Raw genomic sequence first — 19,182 nt, forward strand, 5'->3', positions numbered from 1 at the left:
GCAACACCAATTCTACATAACCTCCTCCAGAACATCAAAGGGGGGACACTTTCCAACTCACTTCATTCGCTACGTCTATACCACAACCAGACAAGAAAGCTACAGGCCAATATGTACACAGATGCAAAAATCACGGACGATGTTAGCAAGATGAATTCAGCAACATGTAAAAATACTATGCCATAACGAACGGGGGTTTATTCGAGGAATGCAGAGTTGGTTTAACATTGGAAACTTCCCAAAAAAATCACAATTACACAGTGTCAACCACACCAACTGTCTAAGGAAGAAAAAACATGTGATCTCATCATTGATGCAGGAAAAGTATTTGACAGACACCAACATCCTACATGATAAACACTCTCAGCAAACTAAGAATAGAAGGAACGTTTCAGCTTGATAAGGAAAAACCACAAATAAACTTCAGCTAGCAGCTTGCCTCATGGAGAAGGATGGACTGCTTTCCCCCTGAGGTAGAAAGAGAGGCCAGGATGTTGGTTCCCCCTCTCCTACTCAGAATCGTACTAAGGTCCTAGCCAGGGCAATACGGCAAGAAAACGAAATAAAAGACATATAGATCTTAGCAAAATAAGCAAAACTGTCCATATTCACAGATGCTATGACTGCAAAGGATTAGAAAACAAAATAAAAACAGCAACTAACCCAGAACTAAGAAGTGAGTTTAGCAAGGTCATGGGTTACAAAGCCAGCACAAACATTCATCATACTTGTATACACACTCACTGAACAACTGGAAACCACAAAAACAAGCCTACAAACAATTACATTAACTCCAAACACTAACAATAAAACCAACGAAACTATGTGTATTTCTAACAAAAAAAAGGGGTGGGTGGTGTGGTGAAAATCACAAAACGCTGATGAAAAAAATCAAGAACGAAAATTTATGGACAAACTCACCGTGTTCATGGATCGGGAGACTCACTGCAACTAAGATGTAGATTCTCCCCAAATTGATCGACAGATTTAACTAATTCCTATAAAATTCTGAACAGGCATTTTGTAGGTAACGATAAATTGAATCTAAATCTTGCATGCATAAAGTAGGGGATTGTGCTGTTGAGTTCAAGACTTACTATGAAGCTACAGTCAATACAAGGTGGTATTATTAACAGCAAAGGGACAGACCCTTAGATCAAGGCAACAGAATAGAAGGTACAGAAAGAGACCCCCATAACTCATGGTCAACTGTTTGTTGACAAAGGCACAAACATAATTCAGTGGTGGTAGGACAGTCTTCAATAATGGCACAATTGCACATCCATATGAAAACGAAAAAGAAAAAAGTACTTTGACCTCAATCTCACACCACAGGCAAAAACTAACGCAAAATGGATCACACATTTCAATGTGAAACTTAAAACCTTTTAGTAAAGAACATAAGAAAAAATATTTTGGCCTGGAGTTATGCATGGAGTTTCTGAATCTGACCCCTGTAAAAGAAAAATTGATCATTAGCATGCACCAAAATGAAAAGTATGTGCTCTGAGGAACACTCCGTCAGAAAATGAGGAAATGGCTGGGAGAAGATATTTATCTGTTACATATTGGACTCGGATTCACCCCAAACTCAATACTAACAATCCAATAAAAACATGGGCAGCACCAGGCAGCACGTGGAGGGCACCTACTTCTCCAAGCAGTGGAGAGTGACCAGCTGGTGCCCAAGGCCCTGGTTGTCACATCACTTCTCTGTCTCCAACACTACAGGCAGAGCCCACCATGGAGCCCACAACAGAGCGCCTGCCATGCCTGCCACTGCTCCCCATGACCCACTGGTTCCTACAGGAGCCCACGACGGAACACCTGCCATGACTGCCACGGCTCCCCATGACCCATCAGTCCCTAGAGGAGCCCAAGATGGAACTCTCAGCCTTTCTTCTCCAACACCCATCAGTTGCCGAGCAAGGCTGAAGCTCCTGCACCCCAATCGTATTTGAGCCGCTCAGCCGTCAGCATAGGACCGTGTTTGTACTGAACAAATTGAGGCGTGGGCAGGTGATGGCCCTGCCCAGGTGGCATGGGGTGGGGCATTATGTAAACACAGGCCTGTGCCATGTGACAGCTGGGCACTGGTTTCTGGCTATGGGAGGGCACACCTGCCTCAGCACTTCCAGGCCGATGGGCAGCTCCTCATAGTGCTTGGCCTGGTGATCCACAGAGTGGCCATCAGGACACCTCACTGAGGGCCACCTCTGGGGCCAGTGCCAGCCAAACGGGAAGAGCATGAGACCGCAGAGGATAGGTGCTGATACAGAGAGAAGCAGCGCACAGGACAAAACAAAAAGGCAGAGTCACTGCTCCCTGCCTCAGCCCAGGCGGGGCCCCCAAACCAGGCCTCTCCCGAGGGCACCCTCCTCCCTAGGGCAGAGCAGATGGGCTCCAGGTGGAAGACCTTGGTGGCCAGCCATCTTCCCCTCCCTCCTTCCCTCCTCCCCTCCTGGGCCTCCCCTCTCTTCTTCCACCTCCTCCTTTCTCCTCTCAGCATCTCTTCTCCCTCTTTCTCGATCCCCCACCCTTCCCCTCCCTCCCGTCTCCCTCATGTCCAGAGACACCTCTAGGATCAGCTGCGCCCACACAAGCAGTGACAAATTTGATCACCTTCAACATGCTGCTCTGATAAGATTAGATTATTTTAATATTAATGTATTACCTAATTAAGCTGCAATTAACAATCTCCCTGGCCCAGCTTGGATGCAGCAGGGAGGCCAAATTAGGAACCAGAGCCAGCACCAGAGGCTGGGGTTTGGGGCTCCCATCGGCCAAGGGCCCATGCCAGTAACACCTGACTCACCAGAACAGAGATGTCTCAGAATTTCTGGTTGGTTCCAGCCCCTGCTGGTGGCTCCCTGGACCCGGGGGCTTCCTTCTCTACTCTGCAGTGGGAGCTCCTGCTCTGCATCCCAGAACCTCTGGCCCATTCCGGCCCCTGCCGGCTGCTCCCCAGGCCTAAGAGCTTCCTTCTCTGCTCCTGCAGCAGAAGCCCCTGCGGTCAGCTCTGTGTGCCACAGCCACGTTCTTTTCTGCTTTACTCCCTCACCTTTTGGGAGGACATCCTTTGCCAGATTCCTGAGACAGGGTGCAGGGACAGTCCAGTTAAGACCTTGAACCCCTGCAGATACATGTACTTCTTCCTTCAGACGTGATGCGGGGCTTGGGGGTGAGGGGTACGAGATCCCAAGATGCAGATCCTCACTAGGAGAGGGCACTAAAGGCTCAGGGATGCTCCAGGTAGGAGCATGGAGCCGCCTGTGGCGGTTTTCCCCAGGGAGCGATTGATGAGAACCGTCCAGCTGGGGAACTGCCAACGCCAGGTCCTTCTGGGCTGCTCAGATTCCACAGGGAGGTCTTTCCACTGTGGCCTCTAGGGTCACGCCTGCTGCCCGTGTTCCGCAGGGCACGTGGTAGGGGGTGCGGTCTGGGCTTAGTTCAGGCCTGTTGTCCCAACTCGGACCTGTCCAGGGACCTCGCCTGCCCTCTCTAGAGCAGCGGTCCACAAACCTGCCAAGCATCCGTGTAGTCTTCAGGGCCGCCTAGCACAGACTGCTGGCAGCCACCAGGCCTCCAGCCAAGCCGGTGTGAGATAAGGCCCGATAATCCACATTTCTAAGAGGCTCCCAGGGAGGCTGCAGCAGCCTGGGGACTGCACTCTAAGGATCACTGCTCCAAGAAGAGGCTGCTGGCTTGTTTCAGAGTTTTCGTCTTTGCTTGGGAGAGGCAACTGTCCTGTGTGCACAAATGGTGAGATGATCCCGGGGACCCGTCTCTTGATTCAGCTCTCGAGCATCTGGATCCAGCATGCTTCAGCCAGTGGCTTCCCTCCCCTAATGCACTTACAGCCGGCTCCTGGGCCACTTCGGAGTTTTGAGGCATCACTCAGGCAGGTTCCCAGCTCTACCTGCTGCTTTGATTCTGGTTCCCTGGGTCAGTTCAGTCCTTTCACGGCTCACCCGCTCATTCCAGATTTCAAGTCTGCTGCTGTATCCTCTCTCTCTGTGGGGTTAGGCCTCACACAAAAACAGACGCCACTGCCATCACTGTGACTTTAGGGGGCATGGACATGAGTTGCATCAGCCACTGGGGCCTGGATGCCTGACCTACCCTCACCTCCTGGAGGGCATGATGTGGCGTGGGCCCCGTCTATCCCAGGCCTCTGCTCACCTGCCCCGTCCTGGCTTCTAGGCCACCCTGGCCCTTACTTCTCCATGGTCAGCTCTGACATGCCTTTTCACATCCCCTGCTCCCCTATCAGCCGAGGCCCAGACGCCTGTCACAGCCAGATGCCAACCACCCATGTGCCCGAGACTGTGCAGAGACCCAGACAACAGGTAAATGAACGGACGAGCAAATGGGCGTACAAGCAAGGCAAGGGTCCGTGACAGTAGGGGATGGAAGACCCATTCCCAAACCCTCTCCCAGAGGGCAGAGCCACCTAAAAACAAACACGGCTCCAAGTCTAAATGCTCTGTTCTGAAACCTGCCAAAAACACTTGCAGAATGCAGGGCAGGAGAGGGAGCCAGGGCTGGGCCGGAAGAGGGGCTGGGGACATGGGGGCTCAGGCCATCACAGCCACAGTGGAGGCTGGGAGCTGCCCTTGTGCGGGTGGGCAGCTGGAAAGGAGCCCCCGACTGCCATCAGCTAACTCCTTGATCTGGCAAGACAGGCCTCCTCTTCTGGCTTTTGTCCTCCACCCCCACCACGCTACTGGGGAGGAGGGTGGACCACCACTCAGGGCATGCCTGGCTTATGGGGGGCGCACAGGACGGAGGGAAGACCCCACCTAAGACACTCCCCACAAAAGAGTGGTGCAGAGGACAGTCATGCCTGATACATCAGCCTGGGTGCTACGCTGCAGGAAGGAGACAAGTGACTGCCACATAACCTCTGCCCTGCATGCTCCCAGGAACGCTCTGCCGGGGTCCAGGGCCCGATGGCAAGTATGCAGGAATAAACAGGAGAGGGCATCATCAGATAAAAGGTGAGTCTGAAACAAATGCGAGATGCTAAAGGACAGAAAGCAGTGGCCTACAGGCCCTACCACAGACGACCCTGCAGACACCCGCAAGGGAAGGGCTGATGGGTGGGCATCTCAGACACAGATGATCCTGCAGACACCCCCAAGGGAGAGGCTGAGAGGCAGGCGTGACAGACAGGAGTGAAGGGACGCCAAGCCATGCTCTAGGCTGCTGCTAAGGGCTGGACAGGGAGCCCTCCCCCAGGTCCCTCCAAGAGCTGGTAGCATGGGGCAATGCCCAGCTCTGTCCAACGGCAGAGAACAATGTAGTTGGAAGGGGTGTCCTGAGCCCCACAGCCTTGCTGGGGGTGCAGACTGCACAGCGAATCTGGGCTCCCGGCCCCGCTTCTCTGGGCTCTGGTCCTTGCTCCTCTGTGAGGGCGCCCTGCAGAGTGGACACGGCCCCGGCAGCACCGCTCAAGGCTCACCATGAGCAGACCCCGGCACCACCTCACCACATCAGGGGACAGGCCGGCACTCCAAAGGCCACAGCCCTTACTTAGATCTGGAGGGTACAGGCAGGACCACTGGCCCTCATTGGGGCCTCACTCTTCCGCAGGCCTTTGCTGCGAAGGGCTCTCCAGACTCCGTGAAGCGCACTTAGGCTGGTGAAAGATGGGCTCTGCTTTTGTGGAGGATTGGATTTACTTGAGATTAATGGGGTGTGTATAAACTGATAAATGATACAAGTCTGTTCTAGGGGCTTGATATTTCAGCTCCTTGCTTCTCCACTGCTGCCTGCAGACTGGGACGACTGCACCTGTTTGCGCAGTCCCTCAGGAACACAGGGCCAGGGTTCTCTGCCCCAGTGACCACCTGGCCCAGCTGCCCAAAGGGGAGGACAGACCCTCTGGGGACAACAGGCAGGAGACAGCTAGAGGCTGCCCTGACAGGGCACATGGATGGACCTATCCAAGGGAGGTCAAGGACAAGGCCGGGGCCTACCTGCCACCTCCTTGGACGATGGCAGACTTGCTGCAGCGGCCTCAAGGTCAGCTGGGACGGTGCCGCCTCTCTCCATGGTGCGCAGCAGCCCTCGCAGCCGCTCGCACTCCGCCTGCAGCTGGTTGTGGTCTTCACGCAGGCGCTGCCTGGCCACACTGGCAGGGTTCAGGCTCATGTGCAGCACTTTGGTCTTGCTCTGGTCATAGTCACCCTACAGGAACACACATAGCATGGGTCACCATGGCCTAGGCACACACGCAGCATGGTCACAAGCAGCACGGGTCACACACGGCACAGGTCACCATAGTCCAGGCACACACGCAGCATGGGTCACACACAGCATGGGTCACCATGGCCCAGGCACACATGCAACATGGGTCACACAAAGCACAGTGTTCTGTTCTTTTGTCTTCTTGAGCCTGCCTAGCAGCCATATCTCCTTGAAAGAGTGGCTCCTTCCCTGTGTCCCATGGACAGGTGCAGGACCAAGGCCTGGCCGCCTGCTAGGTCCCTCCTGCCTAACCACAGGAACAGGGTGAGAGGGGACACAAGGCCCTAGCTTAGCCAAGCGCAGCACTTTCTGCAGCTCCACACAGTGCCTGGGAGGGAGGCTCCCTCTTCTCTGAGTTTCCCGGCTGTTAATGAGGCTGGGAGCCTATGTGGCCACGTTCCCATCACTTCCCTGCCAGCCTGGAAGATGCCCTGTGCCACAAGAGAAACAAGGTCAACCACACACCGATGGAGAATGAGGGAACGTGGCACTGGTGTGGTTGGCTCAGGAATGTGCCTATCGACCTGACATTCCCACAAAACCCAGGGCTAGGATGTGCGTGGCATCCTTGAGGGAGGAGTGCACCTGGAGCACCACATAGCCCTGGAGCAGGGGACAGCCACCTGGGGCAGGGAGGTGCAGGGGCAGGGAAGTGCAGGGTCACTACACACTGCTCTGTCCTCAACCTCATTCTACACACAAACATCAGTTCCACCACATTCTGTCACCTAGGAGTACACAAAGATTTCTCAAACAGGGTTCAGAAAGTGCTAGCCATAAAATAATAAAAAAAAAAGTACAACTGATCTTATGCAAATTAAGTACTTCCATCCACCAGAACAATGGACAAGTACCCACAGAGCAGGAGGTGCTATTTGAAAATCACATGTGACAAAGGGTTCAGATCCACAACATACGAAGAACTCAAGAAATACACAAGACCACATCAGACAACTCAACCTAAAAATGAGCAAAAAATGTGAAGACACTTTACAAAAAAACATACCCAAAAAGCTAATAAACACATGAGAAGGCGCACATGCACAGGCCAGGGCTCCTGCCAAGCACTGAGACCCTGCAGCTCATGGCTGTGAGCTGCAGAGCAGTGAGAGACTGGGTGGGCACGCCGTCCCTCAGGTGCCACCAGCCTCTTGTGAGTGGGGTGCATAGCCAGCAAGCCAGGCCAGCCCTGCACATTCCCAAGGGGAACTTACCTGTTGGCAATGAGTTCCTGCTACCCTTGGGGCTTCTGCCCATGTACTGTCCTGTCTCTTAAAGAACAGGGAAACACATCCTGTGTTCGGGTCATCCCATGCTTTCAGGAGAAAGGCTGGTGTGGACGTACCCCATGAGGTGAAGAAGCTGAGCGCAGTAAGCTCCTGGCCTCCCAGGAGCTCAGGCTGCTATAAGCCACTGCTGTCCGAGTCCCCGAAGGATGGCTAGGCCTGGCCTAGGCTGTGCCCATTGCAGGGCACCTCACTGGGACCAGAGCCCGTCAGCTGTGGGCGATCACTGTCCCAGGGCCCCGGATGTGCCTCCAGTAGGGAGGGAGGAGGGAATGGGGAAGAAGGAAAGAGACCTCACCCCTCCTGGTGCCACCCTGGACTCTAAAACAGTCCCCTGATGTCATATCACACAAGCTAGTGGCTGGCCCTGCCATCCCCTCATGGAAGAGGCCAGGGGAGACGGACATGCTGACCTGGACCAGGGACCCCCCTGCACCCCGGCATGATGGCAGAGGCCACTGCAGAGGGAAATGGGGCTTGCAGACATGGCTCGCCTGGCCGCTTCCTCAGTGCTTCTAGAAGGAGAAGGGGAGGGAAATCCACCCACTCAGGCCCAATGGGAGAGGACTGGGCCGGGGTGGGAGAAAATCCAAGCGGCTCTTCACAGGTTTACTGAGAACCTTGTAAACCGCAGAAGATGAAGAGACATCCTGTAACACTGGCTGAATCACAGACTCTTAGGGTGAAGGACTGCTACTTCATCCAGTTTTATAGCTGGGGTAAGATAACCCAGTGTGCAGAATCCAGCCACCCCCATACACTCAGGAGGCCCCTCTCATGGGCAGCACGGGCCTTCCTGGGCCTCTGTGGGCTGGATGGCATCTACCTCTCCACCACCCCAAAGAGCCTTGAGGAGCCAAGGAGGGTGTGGGGAGAGGGTGAGGGCTGCCTTCTGCGGAGACCAGCCAGTCACAGGGCTGTGCGGTCACCCTGCCCCCGTCCTAACCATGTAGCACAGCAGCCGCACCAAGAAAGCAGCTCTGGGGCACACGAGGCCAGCACAGGCCCGGCTGACAGAGCTGAGGGCACAGAAACATGAATCTGAATTTCAGAAAACTTGCATGTGTCCCAAAATCTTCTTTAAAAATGTACAAGGTTTCTTAGTTCAGGGGCTGCATAGCAGGCAGGCTGGAGTCTCCTGACCTCCAGCAAGGATGAGGCCACATGGCATGTACTTGGCCCTCCTCTGGCCCAGAGCAGTGAGATCCTCCTCCCCCCCGGCCTCACCCCACTCTTTCTCCCTAGGCTTCAACACCACTGGCCTCCTGAAGGTACCCCTGGGTGGGAGGAGGCAGTGCCGTCCTGGGGGCCCCCCAGCGAGGCCTCACCTGGCCCCAGCAACCTCCCGCTTAGCAGGCAGCGTGACTTGCAGGAGGGGCAGGAGTTCAGCGGTGGCATGCCCAGTGCTGGCCTTGGACCCAGCAGTGCCCGAGGATGTCAAGTTCCCTGGGTACAAGTTGTCCTAGTAACACCCCATGTTCCATGGTCAGGAACAGAGCCAGAGATGCAACCCCACCCCCTCCCGCCTCTCCACCCTCCAGCAGGGTGCCTGTGATTGGCCCATCATCCTGGGGTGAGGTTTCCCCCTTGATGGGGAGCTTGAGGTCCACGAAACAATTCTGCATATTGGAGGATTTAAGGACCAAAATCAGGAATCAGTTGAGATTAAGGAAATGAAACCAAAACAGAAAGAAGATAAAACCAAGAAGTTCTTAAATGCCAATCCTGTCACCACCTGGCCCCCAAAGGTGCCGCTCACTGCACTGCTGACCCCACTGGGGACTAAGGCTTGGTGTGTGCAAAGTCATCATGTCCATGCTGCAACCAACCCCCAGCCCTGTCCTCAGCCCCTCACAGTGTGAGACCAACAGGGTCGGAGCAGGTTCCCATGGCCCAACTTCCACCTAGAGCAGGAGGTCCTGGATCACGGACAGCATTCACTGGGCATCTGCCACCAGGGCTGGAGTGACCTGCTGATGGCACTGCTGACCAGGGCTGAGAACAAGCCTGGGCTCTGCAACTAGCGGCGGTCACAACCCACCACCCGGGAGGGCCAAGGATGGAGGAGGATGGGCTCTAGGGCCCTGTGCAGACAGCAACATTCTGGGCAGCTACTCACCTTTCTGTAAACTCAGGGGACTTTCCTTGTCTAATGCCCAGAGAAGGCAGAGCCCCTAGAGGTGGCACGGGAGGGACAGACTGGGCACCACCCACCTTCTCATGCCCCACTGTGATTCTGGCCTGGGCTATTGACCTTCATCAGTTTGTTCCTGCCATCCTTTCCTTCTTCCCTCTGTCTAACCACCCACACACCTGTCTGTCCATCTGATATGATTTCCAAGCCTGGATGCCCTCAGCACAGCTGTGAACACAGTGGTGGAGCCGTCATTCAGGGCGGGAGCAGCTGGCATCCCAGGAAGGGGTCTCCTGCGCCACACTCAACACGTGAAGGGAACATTCCTGGCCCCTCCAAAAGGAGGCCACGCCGGAGCCCCTGGGGCCTGGGACCTCTGCTCTAGCTGAGATGGGACTGTGCCCCAAGACAGCTGGGGTAACAGACAAACTTCTAGGCTGCTGCTGTGACTACAGCCTGGGGTGGCGCAGTGAGTCTGGCACACCGTTCCATGCCTGGGAGCCCACGTGCCACATATTTTGGTGGGCGCTAAAGTGCACGGGTAATGACAACCCTGCCCTGAGACCCGTCTCCAGGACAGCCAAGTGTTGGGACAGGAAGACAGCCCTGTGTCCTATATAAATAGCACCACTCCTGTGCCCATCCCACCATGAGGAGCCATTCAAACACACTGGCAGCAAAGCAACATGGCAAGAAACTAGGCGGGATCTAGGTGACCAGGAAATGTCCCATGTCTCGGAACAGAAGACTTGGCACTGTCGGGACCAGAGACACCCAGGGCCAATCTGCACATTTGGTACAATCCCAGGACCCAGCGGGCCTCCATGAAGAACTGACAAGCTGATTCTGAAACTCACACGGAACTGCAGGGGCTCAGAACAGATACCGCAGGCTTGAAAGCGGGGAACATGGGAGGAAGACTTGTGTCTCCTGATCTCAAAATTTACTACAAAGCCATGGTGATCAAGATGGTGTGGAGTGGGTATCAGGACCGATGCACAGACCAACAACGAAGTGGAGAGACCATGCTGAGGGCTTCTGAGAAAGACTGTCCCATAGGGAAAAATAGTCTTTTCAACAAATGGGCTGGGACAATGGGCTGCCGCATGCAAAAGAATGAAGCTGGGCTGCACCTCCGAACATAAAGAAAAACGAAGAAACAATGGATCTGAGACCCACTTAAGAGTCCAACCCACTTAAGAGTCCAACTGTAAAACCTGTAGAGGAAAACAGAGGGGATTCTCATAACCTCATAACCTTGGATTTCACAAAGGATTCTTAGCCAAAAGCACAAAGAACAAAAGAAAAAAAACAGGTAAACTGGATCTCATCCAAACTAAAAACAACCGTGCTTCAAAGGACACCACTGAGATGCAAAGACAAGCCACAGAACAGGAGAAAATGTCTGCACATCTATACCCAAAGAATTTACACCTGAACACTCTCAGAGCTGAATTTAAAAAACCCAAATGACCCAATGTTACAATGGGCAAGGCATCTGAAGTGAGACTTCTATTAGGTCAATAAACACATGAACAGCTGCTCAGCACTGTCCGGCATCCAGAGACAGAAGGTGAAATCACAATGAGATATCACTTGGCACCGGCCAGGATGGCTGGAATGTCAGGCAGTGAACACGTTGGTGAGGATGGGGGGAAACGGCAACTCATGTGCTCGGCCACCGGAGGGAATGGGGAGGGTGCAGCCGCCCTGGAGAATAGTCTGGCAGTTCCTCCAGTGATGAAACAGTTACCACGGGACCCAGCAGACCCACTCCCAGGCAGAACTCCGAGAGAACTGCACACTCATCCACACACACAGACTTGTACGTGAACATTCAGGGCAGCTGTGTTCACAACAGCCCTAAAGTGGAAACCACCCAAAGTCCCATTAGCTGATGACATACGATGTGGCCATGCAGACAGTGGGACATTTCAGCCACCAGAAGGAACACCACCCACACCTGCGACCACATGGGTGAACCTCAAACACTAGGAGTGAGAAAAGCCAATCACAAAGGCCACGGGACTCCCTTCCTAGGAAATGCTTGGAACAGGTGAACCCACAGAGGCAGGCAATAGCAGACTGGTTGCTGAGGGTTTTGGGGTACAGGAGACAGCAGAGTGGTGGGTAACTAAAGGGTTCGGGCTTCCCTGGGAGGGATCAAATGTTCTGCAATGAAGAGTGGCAATGGCTGCGCGTAGCTATGGACATAAGCCATGGCACGGCCCACTTGGAAGAGACGAGGTATAAGACCGTACGTCGCATTTTAATAAAGCTGTCAGAAACGGCGCACGGGGAGTGAGAAAGAGAAAGAAGCATGGATGCTGCTGCTGGAGACTGCTGGGCTGAAACCAGCCTCTTCCTTGCATGTTCTGTGATTTCAGCTTCAAGGGCAGCTCTCCAAACGGGAGGACAAGGGCTGACGAAGTCCCTGTGAGTCAGGCAACTGGCAGGCAGGGGACTGGCTGGCCCGGCCTCAGGCCCTGTAAGTGCACCCCCTGTAAGTGCACAGTGCAGTGGCCACCAAGGGAGCTGGGAACAGAGAGAGACAGGCATGGACAGCCCCTCACCTGGGCCGTCGGCCCTTGGGAGTGGAGAGTAGATACCTCAGAACCTCCACCTCTCCCTGCAGAGCAGGGAAGCAGCACAGTGCCTTGGTGCCCACTCAGCAGGGGCCCAGCAGAGGCCGGCTGCCAAGGGTGACTGCTGTTGCTGGCGGGATACCCCATCAGCCTAAACACTCATCTCAGTAAGTGTCCTCCCCACCAGAAGGCTGGCTCCACGGAGACAGGGACTGCTGTCCACCCCCACATTGCCAGTACTGACAACTATCCCGGCACAGGGTCCATGTGGGAGATGTGTTTGCTGAATGAATGGATGACAATTATTAACACTTACTAAACTAGGATGTGCTCCTGTGAGCTTAAAACCAGATTGCTAGAGTGGTTAAAGTAACACGTGAAATAAGAGCCAGCAGGTGTGGGGAAAGGGCTTGGACCCTTCTCCTTCAAGTCCCTGGAGAGGCCCCCTCCTACTTCCTGGGTCGCAGCTGCACCCTGGGAGCCTCGGAGGGTGTGGGAGAGGTGCTGCTGCTGCTGCTGCTGGGCCCCCCGACCCATAACCACGGAGATGAAGGGAAGGAGGGTGAACGCAGCGGCCATCTGCAGACATGCCATGGGGTGCCAGACTGCCAGTGCTCTGCAAGCTCCGTTTCATTTATTCTGCTGCTTTCTGGAGGAGAATGCAGTCGTGCAGCACTCATGCAACCCCTCGGAGGCGCGGGGAAGGTGGTGGTGCTGGGATACAGACCAGGGTTAGGGCTCTGCATGGCGTGGCTGTGGCTGGGGGCATCAAGGGGCTCAGAGTATGGCCTGAGAAGTCTGGAGGCAAAGGGGAGGGGCCACCAGGGCAGGTGGTCCAGGGGGCATCCCAGATGGGGCACAGGCCAGTGCAGCCTCAAGATCCTCCTATGCAAAGACCCAAGCACTTCCCACCATGGACGCACCAAGCCCACAGGAAGGGCAAGAGGGTTCTGCAGCAGGGCCAGGAGTCAGTGGACATGGGGTGGGTTCTGCAGCCCGGGTGCAAGATCACTTCCTCCTAGGCCCCAGCTGTCCACCTGCTCAAGGGCCACCCCTGCCCTCTGTGTGTTCCGGTAGGACACTTCCTGCCCACAGAACCCACTTCTAGCTGTCAGCCCAGGAAGTCATTGTGAGGCTCCAGACATGGGGAGAAGCCCCTCCAGTGCTGCCCCGGCATTGCACACCCACCCACCTAAGGTGCAGAGCACAGTTCATGCCAGCAAGCAGGAGCGCCATCGGGGGCTGGCACCACTCAACTCAAGCAGATGGGAGATCGAGCAACCTCGCTGGAATCTGCTGTTAGATGACAGCTTCCAGGAAGAAAGGGGAAAAATGGCTATAATCTTCTGCTAAAATTTGTTGCCTTGTTTGATTCACAGCTGAGAAAACTGTTGAGACACTGACGAGAATCTCAAAAGTTTGGAGCCTTCCTTTGATGCGATGGTGCAATCATCGACTCAACAAAAATCTTTCACTTGTAGAGCGAGCAGGCGCTCTGGTGCTGTTAACCAGCACTGTTAAACAGAAGAGCTATCCAGTGGGTGTGGCAGGAGAATGTTGGGAATGCCTATGGACACTTGCAGGCCTACTGTCTGTCCAAGGTTCCCGCCGGGCCAGGCCTAGGGCCCACCTGCAGACACAGAGGTCCTGGAAGGGTCTGCACAGGGAGAGACAAGGCCCAGAGAGGGTGCGGGTGCTCCAGGGCTGCCATGCAAGCCCACAACTGTGCCCCCAGGAGGCCTTGGCCTCGAATGCCCATCTCCCTCTGTGTTATGGGGACTGTCTGCAGCCAAGTCCCGCAGGAAGAGGCTGGCACTGGCTCCATCTCTGTTCCCACCATGAGTACTGCCCCTAACTTGCTGGCAGGTCTCTGACCTCTCTGGGCCTCAGTTTTCCATCTGTGAGGGTGAGTGTGGTGAGTTTCACATTCAAAGACTTTCCTTCCAGCCACAATGCTCATAAAGGCCAGAGCGGAGGGCAGGAAAGCCATGAGCCCAAGCCCCGGTGAGTGCAGGACCAGGTGCCGTGGGCCCTCAGCTGCCCCAGGCAAAGGAAGTGGCTTCTAAGGGGCCCTGCCTACAAGGTCCATGCCAGGAAGCAGACCACCCCCAGCAAGGCCCAGGCAGCACTTGGGGAGGAAGGCGCCTGTCCCCCTGTGCCTGACGTGCATGCTGTGAGCAGAGAAAACGCTGGAAGGAAGCAGCGACGAGAGGGGAATGGAAAACACAGTTGAATAACCACCAGTCCTCATGCATATTTATAGATCGCCTGGCCTCAAAACTCAATCAGTACCTCTCCCGGTTCAAAGAAATGGCTTGGGGAGGAGAGCAAGGGAGCTTGGGCTGTCCCTGCTGGGCTGGGGAAGGGCAGAGCCAAACCTACCAAGAGGCGGAAGTCCAGCCTTTCCATCTCCTGCTTGTGGTTTTGCCCACAGCATACGCCTGGGCTGTGGGACCTGCATCTGTAACAAGCTCAGGCGGGGGTAACACCTCCTACTCTTGCCCTCAGCAGCTGCCTGACCTTGGGCAACTCACTCAGGGCTGGCATCAGGGCTGAGTGCACCTGTACGTGCCTGTCACTGAGTGGGCCCAAACACACCTGCGGCTGAGTGTGCCTGAACGTGCCTGTGACTGGGTGCACCACTACACGCCTGCGGCTGGGTGCACCTGAATGTGCCTGTGGCGGGGTGGACCTGTACATGCCTGTCACTGAGTGGGCCTGAATATGTCTGTCGCTGAATACGCCTATACATGCCCGTCATTGAGTGCGCCTGTATGTGCCTGTGGCTGGGTGTGCCTGTACATGGCTGTGGCTGAGTACACCCATACATGCCTGTGGCTGAGTGTGCCTGTACAGGCCTGTGGCTGAGGCGCCTGTACATGCCTGTGGCTGAGTACACCCAAACACGCCTGTGGCTGAATGCGCCCATACACACCTGTTGCTTGTTGCTGAGTGTGCCTGTATACACCTGTCGCTGAGTGCACCTGTACACGACTGTCGCTGAGGGGCCTGCAGGGCTGTGTCCCACCTCTTGCAGAAAGCTGCTCCCGGACAGGCAGAAGCACAAGAACAGGAGAGGGCAGCCTGGAGCAAATGGGGAAACTGAAGCCCAAGGAGGATGGAGGCCACCTGCTGCCTGTGACCAGTCCCTGGGAGCAGTGGGAGGATGACAACTGGATGAGGGTAGGACAGGACCCTAAGGAGCTCCTCTTCTGTGAAGCTGAGTGCTCCACTGTGGGGAGCAGGTGTCTCGTGCCTAGTCTACCCCTTGTATGCAGAAGCTTCAGGGGGAAAGGGAGTGACCAGGCCCTGGTGGAGCCCCGGCGGCCCCTCCAGCACATGCCACACAACGAGGCTTCACCAGAAGCAGAAACTCCCCACAGCCAAGGTGTCCATGGCACAGCCACCCTGCGAGTGAGCCCACCCCTCCCTGAGCCATGGGCCCCAGAGAAGGCCCCCTGACCCCCCTCCACCCCTGTGGCCATGTGCTGCCTGGCCTTTGTTCAGGGTCCTGCCCGGGGACTAAGCGAGGGTTTGCCAGGGCCTAAGGGAGAGGCCACAGCTTTCCCCAACAGGATGCTCCCTGTGAGCTGGCACGTCTGCCAAACCAGTGGAGCCCAGACATTGGCACCGAGGAGAGGGCGCCGAGGCTACCGCATAGCTCCGGGGCTGGCGTTCCCGGCAGAGACCCTACATAGCAGCTCCATGTGCAGGGCCAGGGGAGGAGGGAGCTGAGAGGGGTCATGCCTGTCCTGGTTCCAGCAAGGGTCAGGGGCTCCTCTCATCACACCCCTGATTAACAGCCTCTATAGTTTTGTGGCAGGGAAAGGGCGGATGACCTGCAGTGGCCAGGGAGGTCAGCATGTCGGAGTCTCCACTAGTCAGCGGGCAGGGACAGCAACCCCTTCCTAATCCGTCCAAGGCTGAGACTGGATGGCCCTGGGCCAAACTCCTGGCCTCCAGGGGCTGTGCCAGTGGCAAGGGAGGAGATGGTTCTGATGGCACCCAGCAAGGCTGACATCTGTCCAGCCTACCTGGAGCAGTCCCTGAACAAGAAACACAGCTCCAGAGGGAGACTGAGCCTGGACCCTGTACAACACAGGGGACTGGGCCTGACATACACACAGGATCCAGCAGGAAGGATAGATAGCTGTTTCCCCAGGACACCATGTGGAGCTTCCCTGGCCCTGCCCGTAAGGGACCAGCCTAGCTGCGGCAATAGTGCCTGGGCCCTGCTCCTTGAGGTTCCAGGGCAGCTCTCTGAGGCGGGGCCCAGGGCATGGCCCCTGGAGCCAATGCTCTGTGCTCCAGAGCATGTGCGCATGTGGTGGCTTGCTCTCTGAGCCTGGATCTGCTATCTGTAGACTGGTGGTGATGGTAACCTGCCAAGTCCATGGAAAGGTCAAGCGGGTTCATGGACGTGCTCGTGGTCTCAGGCTGTAAGGAGCTCTGCCGGGCACGCAAGCGTTGCCCAGGGGGACTCACGGAGGAAAACCAGAGATGTGGGTGTCCTCCCTCTGCCGCCACATGCGCCTGGCTCTCGGTCCCTCTTGGAACTCCACACTTGTCTGAGGACCCAAGTCCTTCTCAAGATGTTCCTGAGAACCGGGGAGCATCTGGCAAACCAGGCCATAGGCAGGTTCCAGGTAAAAACCCAGTTCCTTGTGAGAGAAGCAAAGTGCTTCCCCCTCCCGAGTCCAGCTGAGCAGAGGCAGCAGGGAGGGGCCTCTTCCCCACCCTCAGAAGAGCCACAGCCACTTTCGGCCTCCTCTCAAACCCCACAGGCACTGGCATGGCCCCGTGCTTCCCTTCTCCTCCTGTTAGAAGCTGCTCTCATCTGTCTTCCCTGCAGATATGCCCAGGAACCAAAAGGACGTCAGTCCCTCGGACAGAGCGCCTGTAGCAGTGGCTGTTTGGGGACACCTCCATCACCAAGAGCCAAGAGCCAGGGCCAAGAGCTGCAGGGACTGGAACTGTCAGGCGCCCGCAGGCAGGGCCATGGCCCTTGCTTCCCAGAGGAGGCCCTGGGTCTCCAAGAGGCTGCAGACATGCTCAGGGATATCAGCTTTCGGGGAACCTGGACCCCCTAGCTCGTGCCTCTGAGTTTGGTTTTCTACCCCAAGGCTTCCGTCCAAGTGGCAGCAGCAGGGACAGGACAAAGGAGACTGAGATGCGCAGCAGCAGGTCCCTGGGCATGTCTCTACCTTAGGGGACAGCAGAGACCACTGGGCGATCTCAGTACACACAGGACAAGGTCCCTCAGGCTATGTGTGCATGCCCATGCCTGCCCAGGCAGCAGACGCAAGGGTCTGGCAGAGCCCATGCCGGGTCCCAGTTCCACCAGCCACAGCTGCGACACTCTGGGCCAAGTCCCTAGAACCCCAACCCATCTCCTGTCGCCCAGAGGGGAGGTGGTCACCATATGGTGGGGGAGTGAGAGTTTGGGCACACTCACACCACCTGTCTGTCTGTCCGTCCACCTGGTGGCTCTGCCACCCTCCTGCATGTCCCACGCTGCCTTGAGGCCCGCACGCCCTCATTAAAGCTCCCCTGACCTCGGGCCTCATCAGCAGATGAAGGACTCTCAGCACAGCCAATTACCCGGTGCTGGTAATCACCCGCTGACTTCCACCCGAGTCCTTCAGAAGGTGATCTGCTGCTGAGAGAGGCTTGTAAACAATTTGGAGGGAACTGTCAGGAAGGGCTGGATGACAGTGATCTAGGCTGAGGTCTGGCTCTGAGCTCCAGACCCGATCCCACATAGGAGTCCCTCAATGTCCGCCCCTAGCTGTGGCTCCCACCTCCTCCCCTGTACCCAGGGCCTTTGCCACCCTCTGCTGACTCTGCGAGCAACTGTAGGCCCACAAAAGGAGGGTGCTCTGGCAGGGCCTCTGGCAAAACTCAGTGTGGGAGAGCAGCACACGTGGGTAGGTGGGAAATGAGCGGGCAGAACCTAGTAACCACCACGGTGGGTCCCGGCTCTGCCACCCATGCTCCTTGATCAGCTCACAGCCTATCGCCTGCCCCATCTGCAGACCAGGCATCTCCCTGAGCTCCTGCCATGGCAATGTGGTCAGTGCATGGGCCACCTGCTGGCTACTCACCCTGAGCACGAAGCCTATGTTTCTTGGAAGGAGGCAGGGGTGGGGGAGGAATTGCACTGCCCTGGTCCTGCTGCAAGCAAGGCTCCTCCTCCTCCTCTTCCCATGAACCATGGGCTTCAGCCGGAAGGCTGCTCCACTGGCCTGCCTAGTGAGGGAAGTGGGTCCCTGCCGGGCCAGCAGATCAACAGGAGCTCTGGGCAGCCTCCAGTATCCCAATCTCCCCACTACAGAGTGCAAACAATAGCCAGCGCCTAAACCACCCGGCCTGAGGCTCGGCAAGAGCCCTCAGGAGGCCTCAGGGGCTCAGGCAGCAGGTGCAGGACCAGCTGGTGGATGAGGGGCCTGAGGAGAGCGGGAGTGCCCGAAGGACCAAGGCTGTGTGAGGGCAGGGCAGGGCTGGAGTAGCCACCTGAGCGCTCTGCCCCTCGAATCTGGGGTCTGACTCACTCCAGGAGGTCCTAACAAGCTGCTTGTTTGTTCTCACTGGCCAAATGCATATGATAGGAAGTTGACCATCATAACCATTCTGATTGCACAGCTCACTGGCACACTCCCGGTGCTGTGCAGCCATCCTCAGAGCTTCCTCACCTCTCCAGACTAAAACCCACATCCATTACAAGCTCACTTTCCGTTCCTCTGCCCCAGCCTCAGCCCCCAGCACCTGCCTTTCCACCTCCTGCCTCTATGAATCTGATGGCTCTAGGGGCATTGTGTAGGTGGAATCCTTCTGTGACTGGCGGTTTCACCCAGCCCAGTGTCCTCAGGTCCACCCGCACTGCAGCAGGTGTCGGGACGTCCTTCCTCCTCAAGGCTGCATCATA

At 56.2% G+C, this 19,182-nt stretch overlaps 1 protein-coding gene across 2 annotated transcripts in view; it reads right to left on the reverse strand.

Annotated features, from left to right (window-relative positions):
• Nucleotides 1-19,182, reverse strand: part of LOC108297239 (mitotic spindle assembly checkpoint protein MAD1) — a 293,725-nt gene that overhangs the window by 100,632 nt on the left and 173,911 nt on the right. The window contains exons 1-2 of one of the 2 annotated variants that reach the window (XM_037735356.1): nt 7,598-7,734; nt 5,982-6,192 (exon numbers count right to left, since the gene is read on the reverse strand). In XM_037735356.1, the coding sequence (XP_037591284.1) occupies nt 5,982-6,156 (175 nt within the window). In that variant the 5' untranslated portion in view covers nt 6,157-6,192; nt 7,598-7,734. Of the gene's footprint in view, nt 1-5,981; nt 6,193-7,597; nt 7,735-19,182 lie in introns of those variants that run through there. The other variant, XM_037735355.1, reaches the window with a different exon arrangement.

This window comes from Cebus imitator, unplaced genomic scaffold (genome assembly GCF_001604975.1).
Source record: "Cebus imitator isolate Cc_AM_T3 unplaced genomic scaffold, Cebus_imitator-1.0 Scaffold785, whole genome shotgun sequence".
Classification (NCBI taxonomy): Eukaryota; Metazoa; Chordata; class Mammalia; order Primates; family Cebidae; genus Cebus; species Cebus imitator.